This window comes from Apis florea, unplaced genomic scaffold (assembly GCF_048593485.1).
Source record: "Apis florea isolate Af1SG1 unplaced genomic scaffold, ASM4859348v1 contig_3798_pilon, whole genome shotgun sequence".
Taxonomy (NCBI): domain Eukaryota; kingdom Metazoa; phylum Arthropoda; class Insecta; order Hymenoptera; family Apidae; genus Apis; species Apis florea.
In genome coordinates, this window is record NW_028256860.1 from 2,267,569 (window position 1) to 2,280,920 (window position 13,352).

General features: G+C 26.4%; 2 protein-coding genes across 6 annotated transcripts in view; both read right to left on the bottom strand.

Moving 5' to 3' along the window:
- Positions 1-428: 428 nt before the first annotated feature.
- Positions 429-5,199, bottom strand: IntS11 (integrator complex subunit 11). 2 transcript variants are annotated; one of them, XM_086915841.1, is made up of 5 exons: positions 4,686-5,199; positions 2,798-3,050; positions 2,263-2,685; positions 1,362-2,186; positions 429-1,278 (listed from the first exon to the last, which is right to left on the bottom strand). In XM_086915841.1, exons 1-5 carry the CDS (start codon positions 4,709-4,711, stop codon positions 988-990), a joined length of 1,818 nt encoding a protein of 605 aa, XP_086771967.1. In that variant the 5' UTR covers positions 4,712-5,199; the 3' UTR covers positions 429-987. The 2 variants fall into 2 exon arrangements, with proteins under 2 accessions (XP_086771967.1, XP_031771361.1); XM_031915501.2 differs by lacking the exon at positions 4,686-5,199 and adding an exon at positions 3,346-3,782.
- Positions 5,200-9,905: 4,706 nt separating this feature from the next.
- Nrx-1 (neurexin 1) overlaps positions 9,906-13,352 on the bottom strand; it is a 400,360-nt gene continuing 396,913 nt past the window's right edge. For all 4 annotated transcript variants that reach the window (XM_031915441.2, XM_086915817.1, XM_086915818.1 and 1 more), the window contains one exon: positions 9,906-12,101. In XM_031915441.2, the coding sequence (XP_031771301.1) occupies positions 11,681-12,101 (421 nt within the window). In that variant the 3' untranslated portion in view covers positions 9,906-11,680. The remainder of the gene's footprint in view (positions 12,102-13,352) is intronic.

The following is a 13,352-nucleotide window of genomic DNA, read 5'->3' on the forward strand; positions in this document are numbered from 1 at the left end:
AAAAACATAATTGTATTTTAATCTTTAATATAAAAAATATTCAGTTTTATAATGTATCTCTAGGATAATGATCTTCTAAAATATAATATATTCTTATATATGATATGAATGTTTAATAAAAAATGAAAGATAGAATTTAAATAACGAAATAAAGATAAAATTTAAATAAATGAAAGTATGATTTAATAACAAAGAATTTTACTGAAAAACAGTTATCAAAGATTCATTTGTTGAATTCTTTCATTATTTGTAATCTTATAAAATATTTCCAAATATTACTATCATTGCAATTTTATTCTGAATTAAATTAATAATATTAAGAATGATATTAAAGAGAAATAAAAGGGAGTTGACAATAGACAAAGTATAGATATTCTATAAAAATAAAAATCCTAATGCTTTCAAGATTGGAATAAAAAAATGTATCATTGTATTGAATATCAGATTTATTTTGTATCTCATTTGTATGAATATTCATAATGTAAATGAAAAAACATAAGATTGCTACAAAAAAACTATAATATAATTGTATAAAATAATATGAAATAATTTAATTTAAAAAAATATAAAATATAAATATAATTTCAATTCAATTTTAAAATATATAAAATTATGATATTATATATTTTAAAATTACGATATTATGCAAATTTATTATATTATATTGACATTATTAAAAGAATTATATTTTAAATACTTATATAAAAAAAAAAGAAAATATAAACTATTAAAGTGTTACTATAAATTATCAAATTTATTTTTATTTAAAATTATAAAGCAATTTACCTATTATATTATAATGATAATTTTTTATCATTAATAAATAATATAATATTTATGTAAAAAGATTTTTATTATAATAAATTTATAATCTATAAATGTCTATTGTATTCATTATAACAATATCACACATTATGCAAAATTCTATGTATCATTTATCAATTAAGTGAATATTGTTTTTATTTTTAATATAGTTTATGTTATCTTTTAATTCAACATTGTTTGTAAAAATCCTAAAATATAACTACCCAAATCTTCATCTTGATTTGTCCATGATACATATACACTTTTTTGATCATCTTCATCACCTTCTACTTTTACTAAAACGGATTCAACAGATATTGATCCATCTGTTAATTGAACTGTCCAACCTGATAATCTTTCTTTCAATGGTTGCAATAATTTCAAAGTTGTTGAATGTGCAGGACCAGGATCTCTTACTTGTACAGTGGATGTAAATCGTACTACATGTTTTGTTATTCCTGCAGCTTTTGTTACCTTAAAAAAGATTTTGAATCATTATATTTTAATAAATTATACTTTTAATAATATATATTAATTAAATGAAATAATTTAATTACTTCATCTGCATCTACAAGACATACTCCATCTTCTCGTAACATTAAAACACTATGAAGTAATCTTCGTCGCTTAGGATCTGGTGGTAAAGCTGAATATTTTTTTGCTTCAGCCTTTAATAATGCTAAAGAGGCATCTACTGGCACTTTGGAAATAGTTGTAATAACACAAGTTTCACCATTTGCAGGATTATAACAGTTAGTTCCAAATTCTTGTTTTATTTTTTCTTTTAGAAATTCCATTTTAGCAAATTCACCATGTACAAGCATGACATTTTTCGGTTCACAATATTGTATTAATTGCATAATGCCTTTTGCATCTGCATGAGCAGAGAAAGACATATATTCTACTGCCATTTTAACTTCTACAATCTGTCGATTTTCAAATTCGATTCTTCTAGAACCATTTAAAACTTTATGTCCAACAGTGCCTTGGACACAAAATCCAGGCATAATAACCATATTTGCTTCATTTGGAGCCCATTTCTTAAAAATTTGTAAAGATAATCCTGCATGCAACATACCTGGAGTAGCAAATACTACCATGGCTCCAGGATTATCAATATATGCTTTATCAAATGGTTTTATGTGTTTAAAATCAAACATATTTCTTTGTACAAAAGTTTTCTTGATTTTTTGATTAGTCCAAGTAATAAACATTTTATAATAATTATTAGCTTTTTCAGTTAATCCTAAAGCAAAATACACTGGAACTTTTAAATTCATTCGTTCCCAATATGTTTCCAACAATATACATAATTCTTGTGCACGTCCAAGAGCAAATACAGGGATTAATACTTTGCCACCTCTATCTATACATTCATGAACCTAAAAAGCAACTTTATATAAAATTTAATACTAATGTAATACTATTAATCTAATACTAATATTAATTATCACATACTTTTTTTAAGAAGTCTCTTTCTCTACATCTCTTAGAATCTCTAATAGTTGTTGCATATGTTGATTCTGATATTAATAAATCTGGTCTACATTTATCTATCCATGCAGCACCTAAATGTCTATCAGGTGTCATGTTATAATCTCCTGTATATACAATTGATTGTGAACCAACACGAATCCAGAACATTGCAGCACCAAGTACATGTCCTGCATAATATGCTTTTATTTCTAATTCTGAATCAACCATTACAGATTGATGCAATGTAACAGCAATAACTTTTTTCATACAGTCTTTTATCATTTGTGATGTAAAGAAATTGCTTTCTCCTTTACGTTCTACTGCAACTTTTCTCATATCTTCAAGTAAAATTGGTGCAATTGCTTTTGTTGGATGTGTCATATAAATTGGTCCAGTATAACCTACCTATAAATGAAATTATTTCTTAAAAAAACATATATCAAATAATATATTATAATATATATCAAATATATATCAATAAATATATTCAATATATTATTTATATAATTTATCTTACCATTTCTGTAAAATATGGAAGAGCACCACAATGATCTAAATGAAAGTGTGAAATAATCACACAATCTATGTAATTAGTTGCTGGACCTTCTGGGATTATGTATGAAAAATCTGGGAATCTTCTTTCATCATTAAAGCCCATGTGCATGCCACAATCTAACATAATATTCTTTCCACCCATTGATACAAGAATGCAGCTTCTTCCAACATCTTGACCAGCTCCTAAAGGTGTAACTTTAATATCCGGCATTTTCCTAAATAATATATCAATTAAAGTAATTTATTTATTTTATTTATTTATGTAATATCATGTTATTATAGAAATATTATAGCTATTATAATATTCATTATAATAGTTAAAATTAATTAATTTTTTAAATTAATTTTCGCAAATAATATATTAATTAAAATGACTTGTTTGTTTTATTTATTTATGTACTATCATTTTATTACAAGATAGCACATTAATTGTAATAATTAAATTGAAATTAATTTTGCAAAAATATGGAAAACATTATAATTGAATTTTCAATAAAGAATAAAATTTACCTATATCAGTCTTTTGACTGATAAACAATTTAAAAGTGTTCTTCAATATATATTATTAAGTATATAGTTAATGCATAAATATTGATTAATGATCTTTCATTTTGTTATTTTTTTGTAATTAAAAGTAAACTAAATCCAAACATTAATTCTTGTTGGATCATGTTATTAACGTGTTCTTTCTGGCAATTGTTCTTATACATAACCTCTAAATTTTTTGATGTTAAAGATATTCGAAATCATTCTATAAATATTCGAATTTTTGTTATAAATTTAAATAATATCTTATATTATTTTAAAATATTTAATCAATACATAATATTCTTATATATAATAATATTTTTTTATTCGAATAATTGCTCATGAATTACATTAAATGAATTACATTTATAACATGTTGTAATAAATTATAATAATTTATAACAAAAAATTTATAATATTCTTTTAAATAAAGTAAAAATATTCTTTTAAGGCCTATATAACTTATGTTTATATGCATAATATCAATATTACTAAATTCTAATATCATTTAAAAGCAAAATATTGTAAGAATTAATTTTTTTATTTACATTTCTGAAAAAAAATATAATTCATGGATAGTTTTTATTATAAGATTATTAAATCTCATTAGAATATATATTTTAGAAAATAATTTTAGAAATTTCTTTATATATATAATTAAATGATATTTATTTTAATATATGTACATATTTCAAATATCTGAATTTAAATTAAATATAGTCACAAAAGTATAATATATAATATAAGTAAATTTAAATTTAAATATAATAATTTCAGTTGCTTTATAAAAATTCATTTTATTATAAAAAATTTTATTATAATTTGAAGATATGATATGATAATATAAATAAAATTAATAAATTAAAAAAATTAATAATCTATAATATTTCAATATAATATATTTGTATATAATAATTGACTAGTCTATAATTAATGATGAAATTATCACGTGATTTAGCGATAATATTTTAATAGCTGAACTCATAATTTAATTTAAACTTTTCAATTTTTATAACAATTTTACAATAAATTTTTAAAAATTACATTTTTGAAAATAGAATTAAATGGAAAGGTATGGAATCAAATTCATACATAGTTTCAATACTTTATTCATATAATTTCGTAGTTACGGCATTATTTCTATATATTTACATGTCTCCAATTTTCCACGAGAACTTGTAATGCGTGTATATACGCGCGCTATATTACTCGTATGTCGTGTATATGTATCTGTATGTGTTTACGTGTATTTATATTTGTTTTCTTGTATTAATAAGTTGTAAAACATATCGTTAATAGTATTTTTTTTTTCTTTTGCTTACATTTTGTTTTTGTCCTCTTCATCCATGATTTGTAAAACATAAAATGCTACGGCGAAAGAAAAAAATTGCGAATTGATTGCGTGATCGTGTTGTATTGTGATGTCGAAGATCTGCGCGTTTATAAATTGGGAGAATTCTAACGAAACGGCACAGGAGGCTTCGTATTGACATGTAAAAAATCTAAATGCATTTACGCTACAGCTCGTATCTTATATATTTTGCTTGTATCCACATTAAATTCTCGAAAACGAAAGAGTCAACCCAATCACGTTGAAAATACGTCAAGCTGTAATTGACTCGATCGCTTTCTTTCGCAGAATACGTACGTGTAAACGCATGCGCATACGATGCATATATATACATACATGGGTATATATATATACCCTTTCCTGTCCAAAAAGGATCGATTTCCGATGTAAATTATATACGCACTCAAATCCTACTATACATACACACATATAATAATATACGTGTAAAAATCGGGAGTTTCAGCTTAATAAAAAACAAAAATATTCCGTAATCGCTATTGATCTTTTGTGTTTTGCGAATTTACCGCTTTACCACTTTAATATCATCTCTTTATTTTATTATTAATTTCTTGTTTCACACTGTTTGCATCTTTTCGATCATGTTTACAGCATTATTTTTACTATCTATAAATTGAATCAGTTTAGTGCGTCCAAATGTTTAACTGTACAATTGTAAAATATAATTCCATCTAGCTATAGCAATTCTAGATACACTTGTGTGTGAGCTTATTATTTTTTTTTAATTCTTTTCTTTTTTTGCTTGCATACTATCCAACAATTTTCGGTTCGCGATATACATATGTCACGCTATTATTTTTTTGCGTGCGGACATGTGTGATTTTTTTCATCTCTTTTTTCATGCACATACACAAACATATACATACACGCACATATTTTTTGCACATAATATTCGTTCCATTTTTCTCTTTCGCTCTTTCATTTTTTTCCTTTTATCTTACATTCCTTATTTCTTTATTCTTTTTTTCTTCTTATATATTTTCTTTGTTACCATACTACATGTTAATAATGTTAAGTGTAAGTGACGTCACATTTATCGTCATATTCGCGACACACTTAAGTTTGAGGTTTTAGTGCTTTAAGTAAGTTAGAGTAACATTTTGCTTGATAAGATATCTTATTAGAAGTTAATTAGTTTAGTATAAATATTAATCATCAGTACACTGAAGGATATGCAGATAGAGAGTTTGAAGGGCAGTGATAACAATATGTTCGCGTTTTTACAATAGTTGATGAACACATATTCTTGATTAATGATATGGTTTGTCATTTTCTGGCATACAATATGCTAGAGCGAGAAATAATAAATCAGCTTCATATTTTTTTCTTTTTTTTCAGAAAAAAGAAAATAATAAAATTCACTAAGGTACTTTCATATTAACGAAAAATTTATATATCATCGAAAAATTTATGACCGCAAGAACTGATGAGATGAATTAATCTAATAAATTGATCATTTGATTCATATTTAAAAGACATGGTTATGAGTTTCTGGTTATGTGAGATAAATGATTGTTAGAAAAAATTATCTTTGTACTTAATATTTGTTTTGAATTTTTTTTTTGTATATATATATATGTTACAAAACGTGTATTTAATCGCACTTATATGATACAGGATGATTCATTTTATATGGAATATAATACAATTTGTGAGATATAGATGTATAATTGAAATAATTTTATACATATATGTATTATGTTATATATTTTTAAATGAGATTTTTAAATGGAGAAATAATATGATTGAAGATTTAATATTGTGTTTTAATGAAGTTATATAAATCTTTTATTTCTCAACAAATTAATAAAATAAATTATTCTCAATAAATGATTTAAAAATATTCAACTATCGATTATGCATCATAATTTAACAATATCAGAAAATAGCAAATAATTTTAAGCAAAATTATATAATCTAATGTATGCAAAAAAATCAATATTAATTCTTAACAGTAAGAAATGTTTTATTTAAATTATCATATTACTATTTGTTTCCCGTTAATACGAAAGTGCCAAGACGTTTCGTTAATTATGACAAACAAATTATTTTATATATTATTTCATATATTATGTATTATTTTTATTAATCATTCGTTTCAGTTTGCAAACATTTTCATGATTGAGAATAACATCATAAGAAATGTGATATTTTATGTTGAAAATTTATTATTTGTAAATGTGTCAACGATGCAATGGCGATATCGTTAAGACTGCCCAACTTTAGCCACGTAAATATACAAAATCCGCATCGACTTATCGTTTTCTATAGCCTACGAATGATTTCGAGGATGAAGATCGATAAAGTCGAGAGAATAGAGATTATTGTGCCATTTTAAGCGTCGTGTACAATTATAATAATTTTTTTTTTTTAATCGAATGAATCGAACGAAGTATCGCAAGAATAATGAAAAATGAATGATGAAAAAATTAAGAAAAAAGAAGAAAATAAAAAGAAAGCGAAGAATTAGACTTGTGATTTTCATTTTTTCGGTAATTAATAAAAATGTACCATATTTAGATTTATCAAGCTCTTGTATAATTAAGATATGAAACGGTATTATTCGAAAATTATACACGTTTGTTTATCTCTTTTTTTATTCGCATTTTTCTTTTTTTTTTCTTTTTTTCAATTTTTAAAGAGTCTCTAATGAAAATGTTGATTGTGTTTCTAGAAATATTTTTTTGCAAAAACAATTGTTTTATTGGTTTTTCTCTTCATTCATCAATTGATAATGATTTCCGTATATTCATTCAATATACGGAAAAAAATGTGATTGCACTATCTTTACATTAAATGATCTTTACACAAAATTCGAAACGTGTGCACATACTTACAAACACGTTTCTGATTTATATTTGCATAAATGTTTGTCGATGTTGTATGAATCTTTCCTTTTGTCAAGAGAAAACAAAAAATCAGCATCGTATCGATAAGCTATTGAAAGTATCGTGATATTCTGGATTCGTCGTTTCATCGATATCCTTTTCTTTTTTTTGTATCGAGCGAACAATCTGTTAAAAAATTTCATTTTGATATGCGTTAGTTCATAAATTGATTTGATTTAGTTGGAGTTTTTTTTCGGAATTTTTTCTAATTAAAAATGAATTGTGCTTCCCTGAGAGCTTATATTCTGATATTATCAAAAGCGATGCTTTATGCTAAAGACATTTTTATCTTTATTTTGTTTAAAAAATTTGATTTTTTAACTAATTATAACTTTCATAGTTTCATTTTACAGTTTCGTATATTAGAAGCATTCTAAAGAGAAAAATCTTTAAAGCGTATATTAAACAGAGAAAATTCATTAAATTTCCTAATAAAGAAACTGAAACGATAGAAAAACGAAATTGTATCAATCAGAATCGAAATGGTTAATCAAAAAAAAATTTAGAAAGAATAATGTCTACGATATTTCAAAATGACAGCCTATTTGATATTCGGCCATAAAAAGAAATAAGAGCATATTTATCATTGATACTTAGAGAATACTTAATCGAACTATAATGACGAAGCTATGCAGATTCGTAGGGACATGAGTCAAAGCGTTAAACGCGAATCGTAACGATAACGAGACTAATGAATCCATTCGTTAGCAAATATATTTCGAGTTGGATTCCATTGACAACAAGAATAAGTAAATTTGATACGAAAATCCAAGAAGTCATTTAGAGAATGGTACAAAGTCGAGTCGCGAACAAAAAACAAATTTTTCGGCGTTCCTCGAATCTTTAACTTCCATGGAATCCTTTTTAAAATCCCAAATATTTAATTAACAATATTAAAATTATTCTTATATTTTTAAAAATCACGAAAGAATAGAGAACGAAAAATATGGGAAATTTTTACATTTTTCTTCCTTTCATTTTATTCTTTCGACACTTTTTTTTAATTTTCATCTTTTATTTTATTTTATTTTATTTTATCGGACTTTAGGATTTCATGATGTTCAAGGTACGTCGTTTTTAGAAAAAATGGCGAGTTATTAGCTCGTACTGAGCAGTTTACAAAGTTATACCTTATAAACCATTCAACAATCGGACGTTTTGCATCTCGTTTTTAGTCAAGGATTAAGGAGATCCCTTTTATTACCGTATCTAAACATTATTTTTTCACATTCTCTCTCTCCCTTTCGTTCATCCGCGAGTGTATATCACACTATGTCTTTTCGACAACAAAATTGATCGATTTAGAAGTGCACGTCAACAGTTTGAAAATCAATGACAATCATTATTGCTTTTTTGCGAAATCGACCAATTTTATGGTTTTTGCGTTTTTTAGATAATAGTTTTTTGAGAAACGACAAATTCTTGACGAATTGATTTCTTTGATTGATTTCTTCAAGAAATTTGAAATAATTTAGTAGACAATAACAAGATTAATCGAATTACTTATACCAAAATTAAGAATTTTAGCAATTCTTAATTAATATTTTCTAAGTTATATTAATAAGGACTTAATAAATATATAATTTTTGCGAAAATTTTTACGTCAATTTTTAAATCAACTGAATAGTTTGCAATCTAGACTGGTGTTATTTTTAACTAATAATTCATTTAAAAATCAAATAACTATGAAATATTATTTTTAATAATATTAGAATTATTTCTTTAAGATAATATGTAAACATCAAAAATTTAGATATCTATTTACACGTTTCAAATTTATTATCCATAATAAAAGTATCTATATTTATATTTCTAATCTTAACTTGCAAATTTAACTAGCAAACACCAGTCTTAACCAGATATCTATTGAAAAATAAGATTGAGCAATATGATATGAAAATATAGAATATTTTGCCCACTATTATACTTTTGCCGCGTTTAAGGAAAACTATGTTGTTAAGTGAAAGATTATTCGTGCGTTCACCATAAGACTTCGACGATAGAAAATTGGAAGAAAAGCCTCTGAAGAGTGTTTATAGAGGCGAAAGATGATAGTGTTCAATAGTAACAAGTTTGAATAACCACAACAATTTGTGTGATGAACCAATACAATTAACCCTTTGCGGCCCATTTTCTAAAGATCCATAATGGAATTTATATTTCTATAGAAAAATTTATTTAAATTGACGAAACTTGATACACAGGTGTATACATCGAATATATCTGTTAGAGTAGAAAAGATTGAAGAAATTGCGAAAAAGGAGGAAAAAAAAAAAAAAAAGATATAAAATATAAAAAGTATTTATAATTGACGGGAAAAATATATCATACAAACGTCGAAATAAAGAGAGTACATATTAAGAAGTAACACGTGATGGCGGTACAACTGAGGATCAATATCGGACATCAAAGGGTTAAACACTGGTTAAACTCGATTTATATTCTTTGGCAATGCATTCACACCCTGTGTATACGTATAAGCATCGATCTGCGCATAGCTACGTGTTATTTACTACTACGACAGTGTCCTCCGAGCATTTTTGCGCGCGATCATTTAGAGTTTACATCTTTGCAATGATGCATTTAATTATGGTTAATACATCGACGTTACTTCGAATCGCTTCATCATATTCAAACAAAACAACGCGGACTATCTCTCCCCCTTTCATACCGTTCCCATGCATACATACCTGCACTCTTTCTTCCACTGTTGTGTTAATAAAATCTATAATTTAATAAACAATTTACACGCATAACATAATCGATAAATATCGTATATATATATATATATATTTTTTTTTTCTTCTTCTATACAACAATAAGTTCATTAATCGCTAGATAGGATCGTTTGTATTGATACTTTCGTCCTTACGCGTTAGTTCCAACACTTTCTCGTATGTATGTATGTATGTATCTTGGACTATGGCAACGTTTAATTAAAAGCAAAATTGTTCTTCTTCTGTTTTTTTCCATCCTCGAAATACGTATACTTCACAGACATAATATCTATTTTCGAATTATTTTTTTTTCTCCGAGTTCCTCTTGAAAGTGGAGAAAAAAAGGAGAATCATGCATATGTAAATACTATCATAGTACGTAATAATTTTTCCATATATGAATATAGTACACAACTAACAATACGTAGCAACAAGGAAGAAGTTTGATTTTACGAGTCTATAACGAGAATTCGCGATCTCTTTCTATTTTTCTTTTTTTTTCTTGTTTGTGCGAATCGTATTTCAAGGATTCAATGCTATAAATTTCGTTGCCCGTGTTTGACGTCACTCAGCACTGGAAAGTACTGGGAAAGTATTGGAATCAAAGCCGAGCATCGCTCTAACGAAGAGTAATAACGCCTACGTCCGCCACCGCTTTTTTCGATCGGCACAATTATTCGATATATTTTTCCAATGCACTTTCATGCCTCTATCTCTTCCCTTCTTCTTTCTTTCTGATCAGCATTTCTTCTTCTTCTTCTTCTATATTTCCGATCGGCGCGATTGGTCTTGGTTTCTTTTGATGCGTTGATGCAACATCTACGATACCAACTGACGTTCCTAACCTCAAACAGTGTCTGTCGTACAAAATGCTGTCTTGCATCTTGGATGCATGCAATTTCAAATAGCATAATCATCGATCAGGCTCGATCACCGATCGATACACGTAACATTATAGATATGCTTATGGTTAATTCATCTAACGTTGACCCGCTTTGAGGAGATCTGATCTTTTCAATACAATCGATGATCGTTGAACCTAACGTTTAATCGCGTTTAACTAAATCACGACATTAAAATTAGTTCGTGACTCATTAAATTGAAATCGAACACTATTTTCTTCTCATTTTCATTCGTTCGCCCACAAGGAACACACTATTTTATGCTGATCAACGTGTTCAAAATTATATTTAATAGTTCTCCTAGCACCAATGAAGGACCTAAGAAGAGGCTTACACGTTCCTCGTCAAGTTCTCAGAGTTCCCTATTGTTCACCTTGCCACAAGATGAAGAAGCACGTGTGCAATTCAAGCGGACGCATGAATATTGAAGACGAGCCATCTCTACACATACCACTCCTTGATATCTATCAGTTCTCGTTTCTTGTTAGTTTTGCTACCATTGGCGCCATTTTTCAAAGGACCATTGAACGGTTGACCGGAACCAGCGGCGCCCAGCAGTGCCGCATTTGGATCCTGGCAGAAGGTTTTCGTCTCGTCAACCTTGTAACTGGTCTCTGGACGATTTTTGAACTTGAGAATGATCAATATGATCAGAACAATGGCGATCAACGCCGCGGCTATGATGCCGATTATTAAGGCAGCGTTCTCCGCCGCCTCGGATGTTATCCTCTTGTTATTGTTGTTCTTTGGTGGTGTTGGCATCGGCGGGAACATCGGGGGTGGTTGTCGTGGAGGTGGGTCCGTCATCTCTGTAGTAGGCGTTTGGGGCATCACAGTAGTCGATCTTTGCGTCACAACGCTACTGCAATGTTTAAAACGGAATCGGTATGAATATTTGTAAATTGCACGTTCGAAAAGATATTTTTAGACGAAGAAAAATACGATGAAATTGAAATATTTAGATTCATAGTTAAGTATGTATTTTACAGAGAATATGGAATGTTTGATTGGAGTGGAAGATTATAATGTTACCACGATATTTTGAGATGTAGAATATCAATGGATATTAATTTATGTTATCGTATTATTTAAATGGGACACGATTCAAAATATCGACTGCGAATATTTGTTTTCGAATATGTATTTGAGAATTTATGACGAGATATATTTGCAAATAATCTGTTAATGTTTATTCAGATTAAAATCAGATACCTATGAAGATAACGATCTATATAGTTGGAAAGCTATAATAAAATGACGTAGTAAAATGGATGTAAATACGTGATAAATTTATTTTTAAGAAATTCATAATAAAATCATTAGGTAAATCGATCATTAATGATATTCATTCGTTTTATTTTGGATCTTATAATTTTATTTTTAAATTTATGAAAAATTTATAAAAATTTTTTAATTATATCATGATTATTATTATTTATATTGAAAAATTTAATATTTTTTTAAAATATTATTTTATAAAACATTTTTTTTTTATTTTGAATAACTTTCGATATAGCTATTTATTTAATTATGATAATTTAGAACTGACAATACTAATTTGTCGAATATTAATAATGTTCAAACTATCGAAATTATCTTTCTGCATGGCTACTTCATATACACATTAAACTATCCTAAAATCAACTGCTTTGATGTGAAACGATGAATTATTAGATCATTTAGATCACATTATACATCATTTAAACATTAATTTAATATCACAAAACTTTGTAGGTAATTTTCTCATTAAAACAATCCTTAAATTTAAGATTCTCAATAAATGATCATAATCTCTACTAACAGTGTGTAAAATAATAGTGATTATTATATCGAATATCCTTATAAAAATTTTTTGAAACAAATCAAACATAAAGAAAAAATAATGCGAAATTTTTAATATTTGTAATTCTTGTAGTTTTTTTCTTGATTTTATCAATTCATTATATTTTTTCTCATTTATTCTCATCTCTTTTAATGTTAATTCAATTTTCATCTTTTTAATCTATATATTTTAACCGATATAAAAATTATTAAGTAAAATCAAATATTAAATTATAATATAAGTATGAAATATTTAACAAAAATTATAATTTTGTCATTTATGTTTAAAAAT

Coding starts and splice junctions, on each gene's coding strand:
- IntS11 (XM_086915841.1), bottom strand. CDS start 4,711: ATGGATGAAGAGGACAAAAACAAAAT. Junction 3,051..4,685: donor GAAGAGGACAAAAACAAAAT/GTAAGCAAAAGA, acceptor TATATTATTTAG/GAAAATGCCGGATATTAAAG. Junction 2,187..2,262: donor AAAGAGACTTCTTAAAAAAA/GTATGTGATAAT, acceptor GTTGCTTTTTAG/GTTCATGAATGTATAGATAG.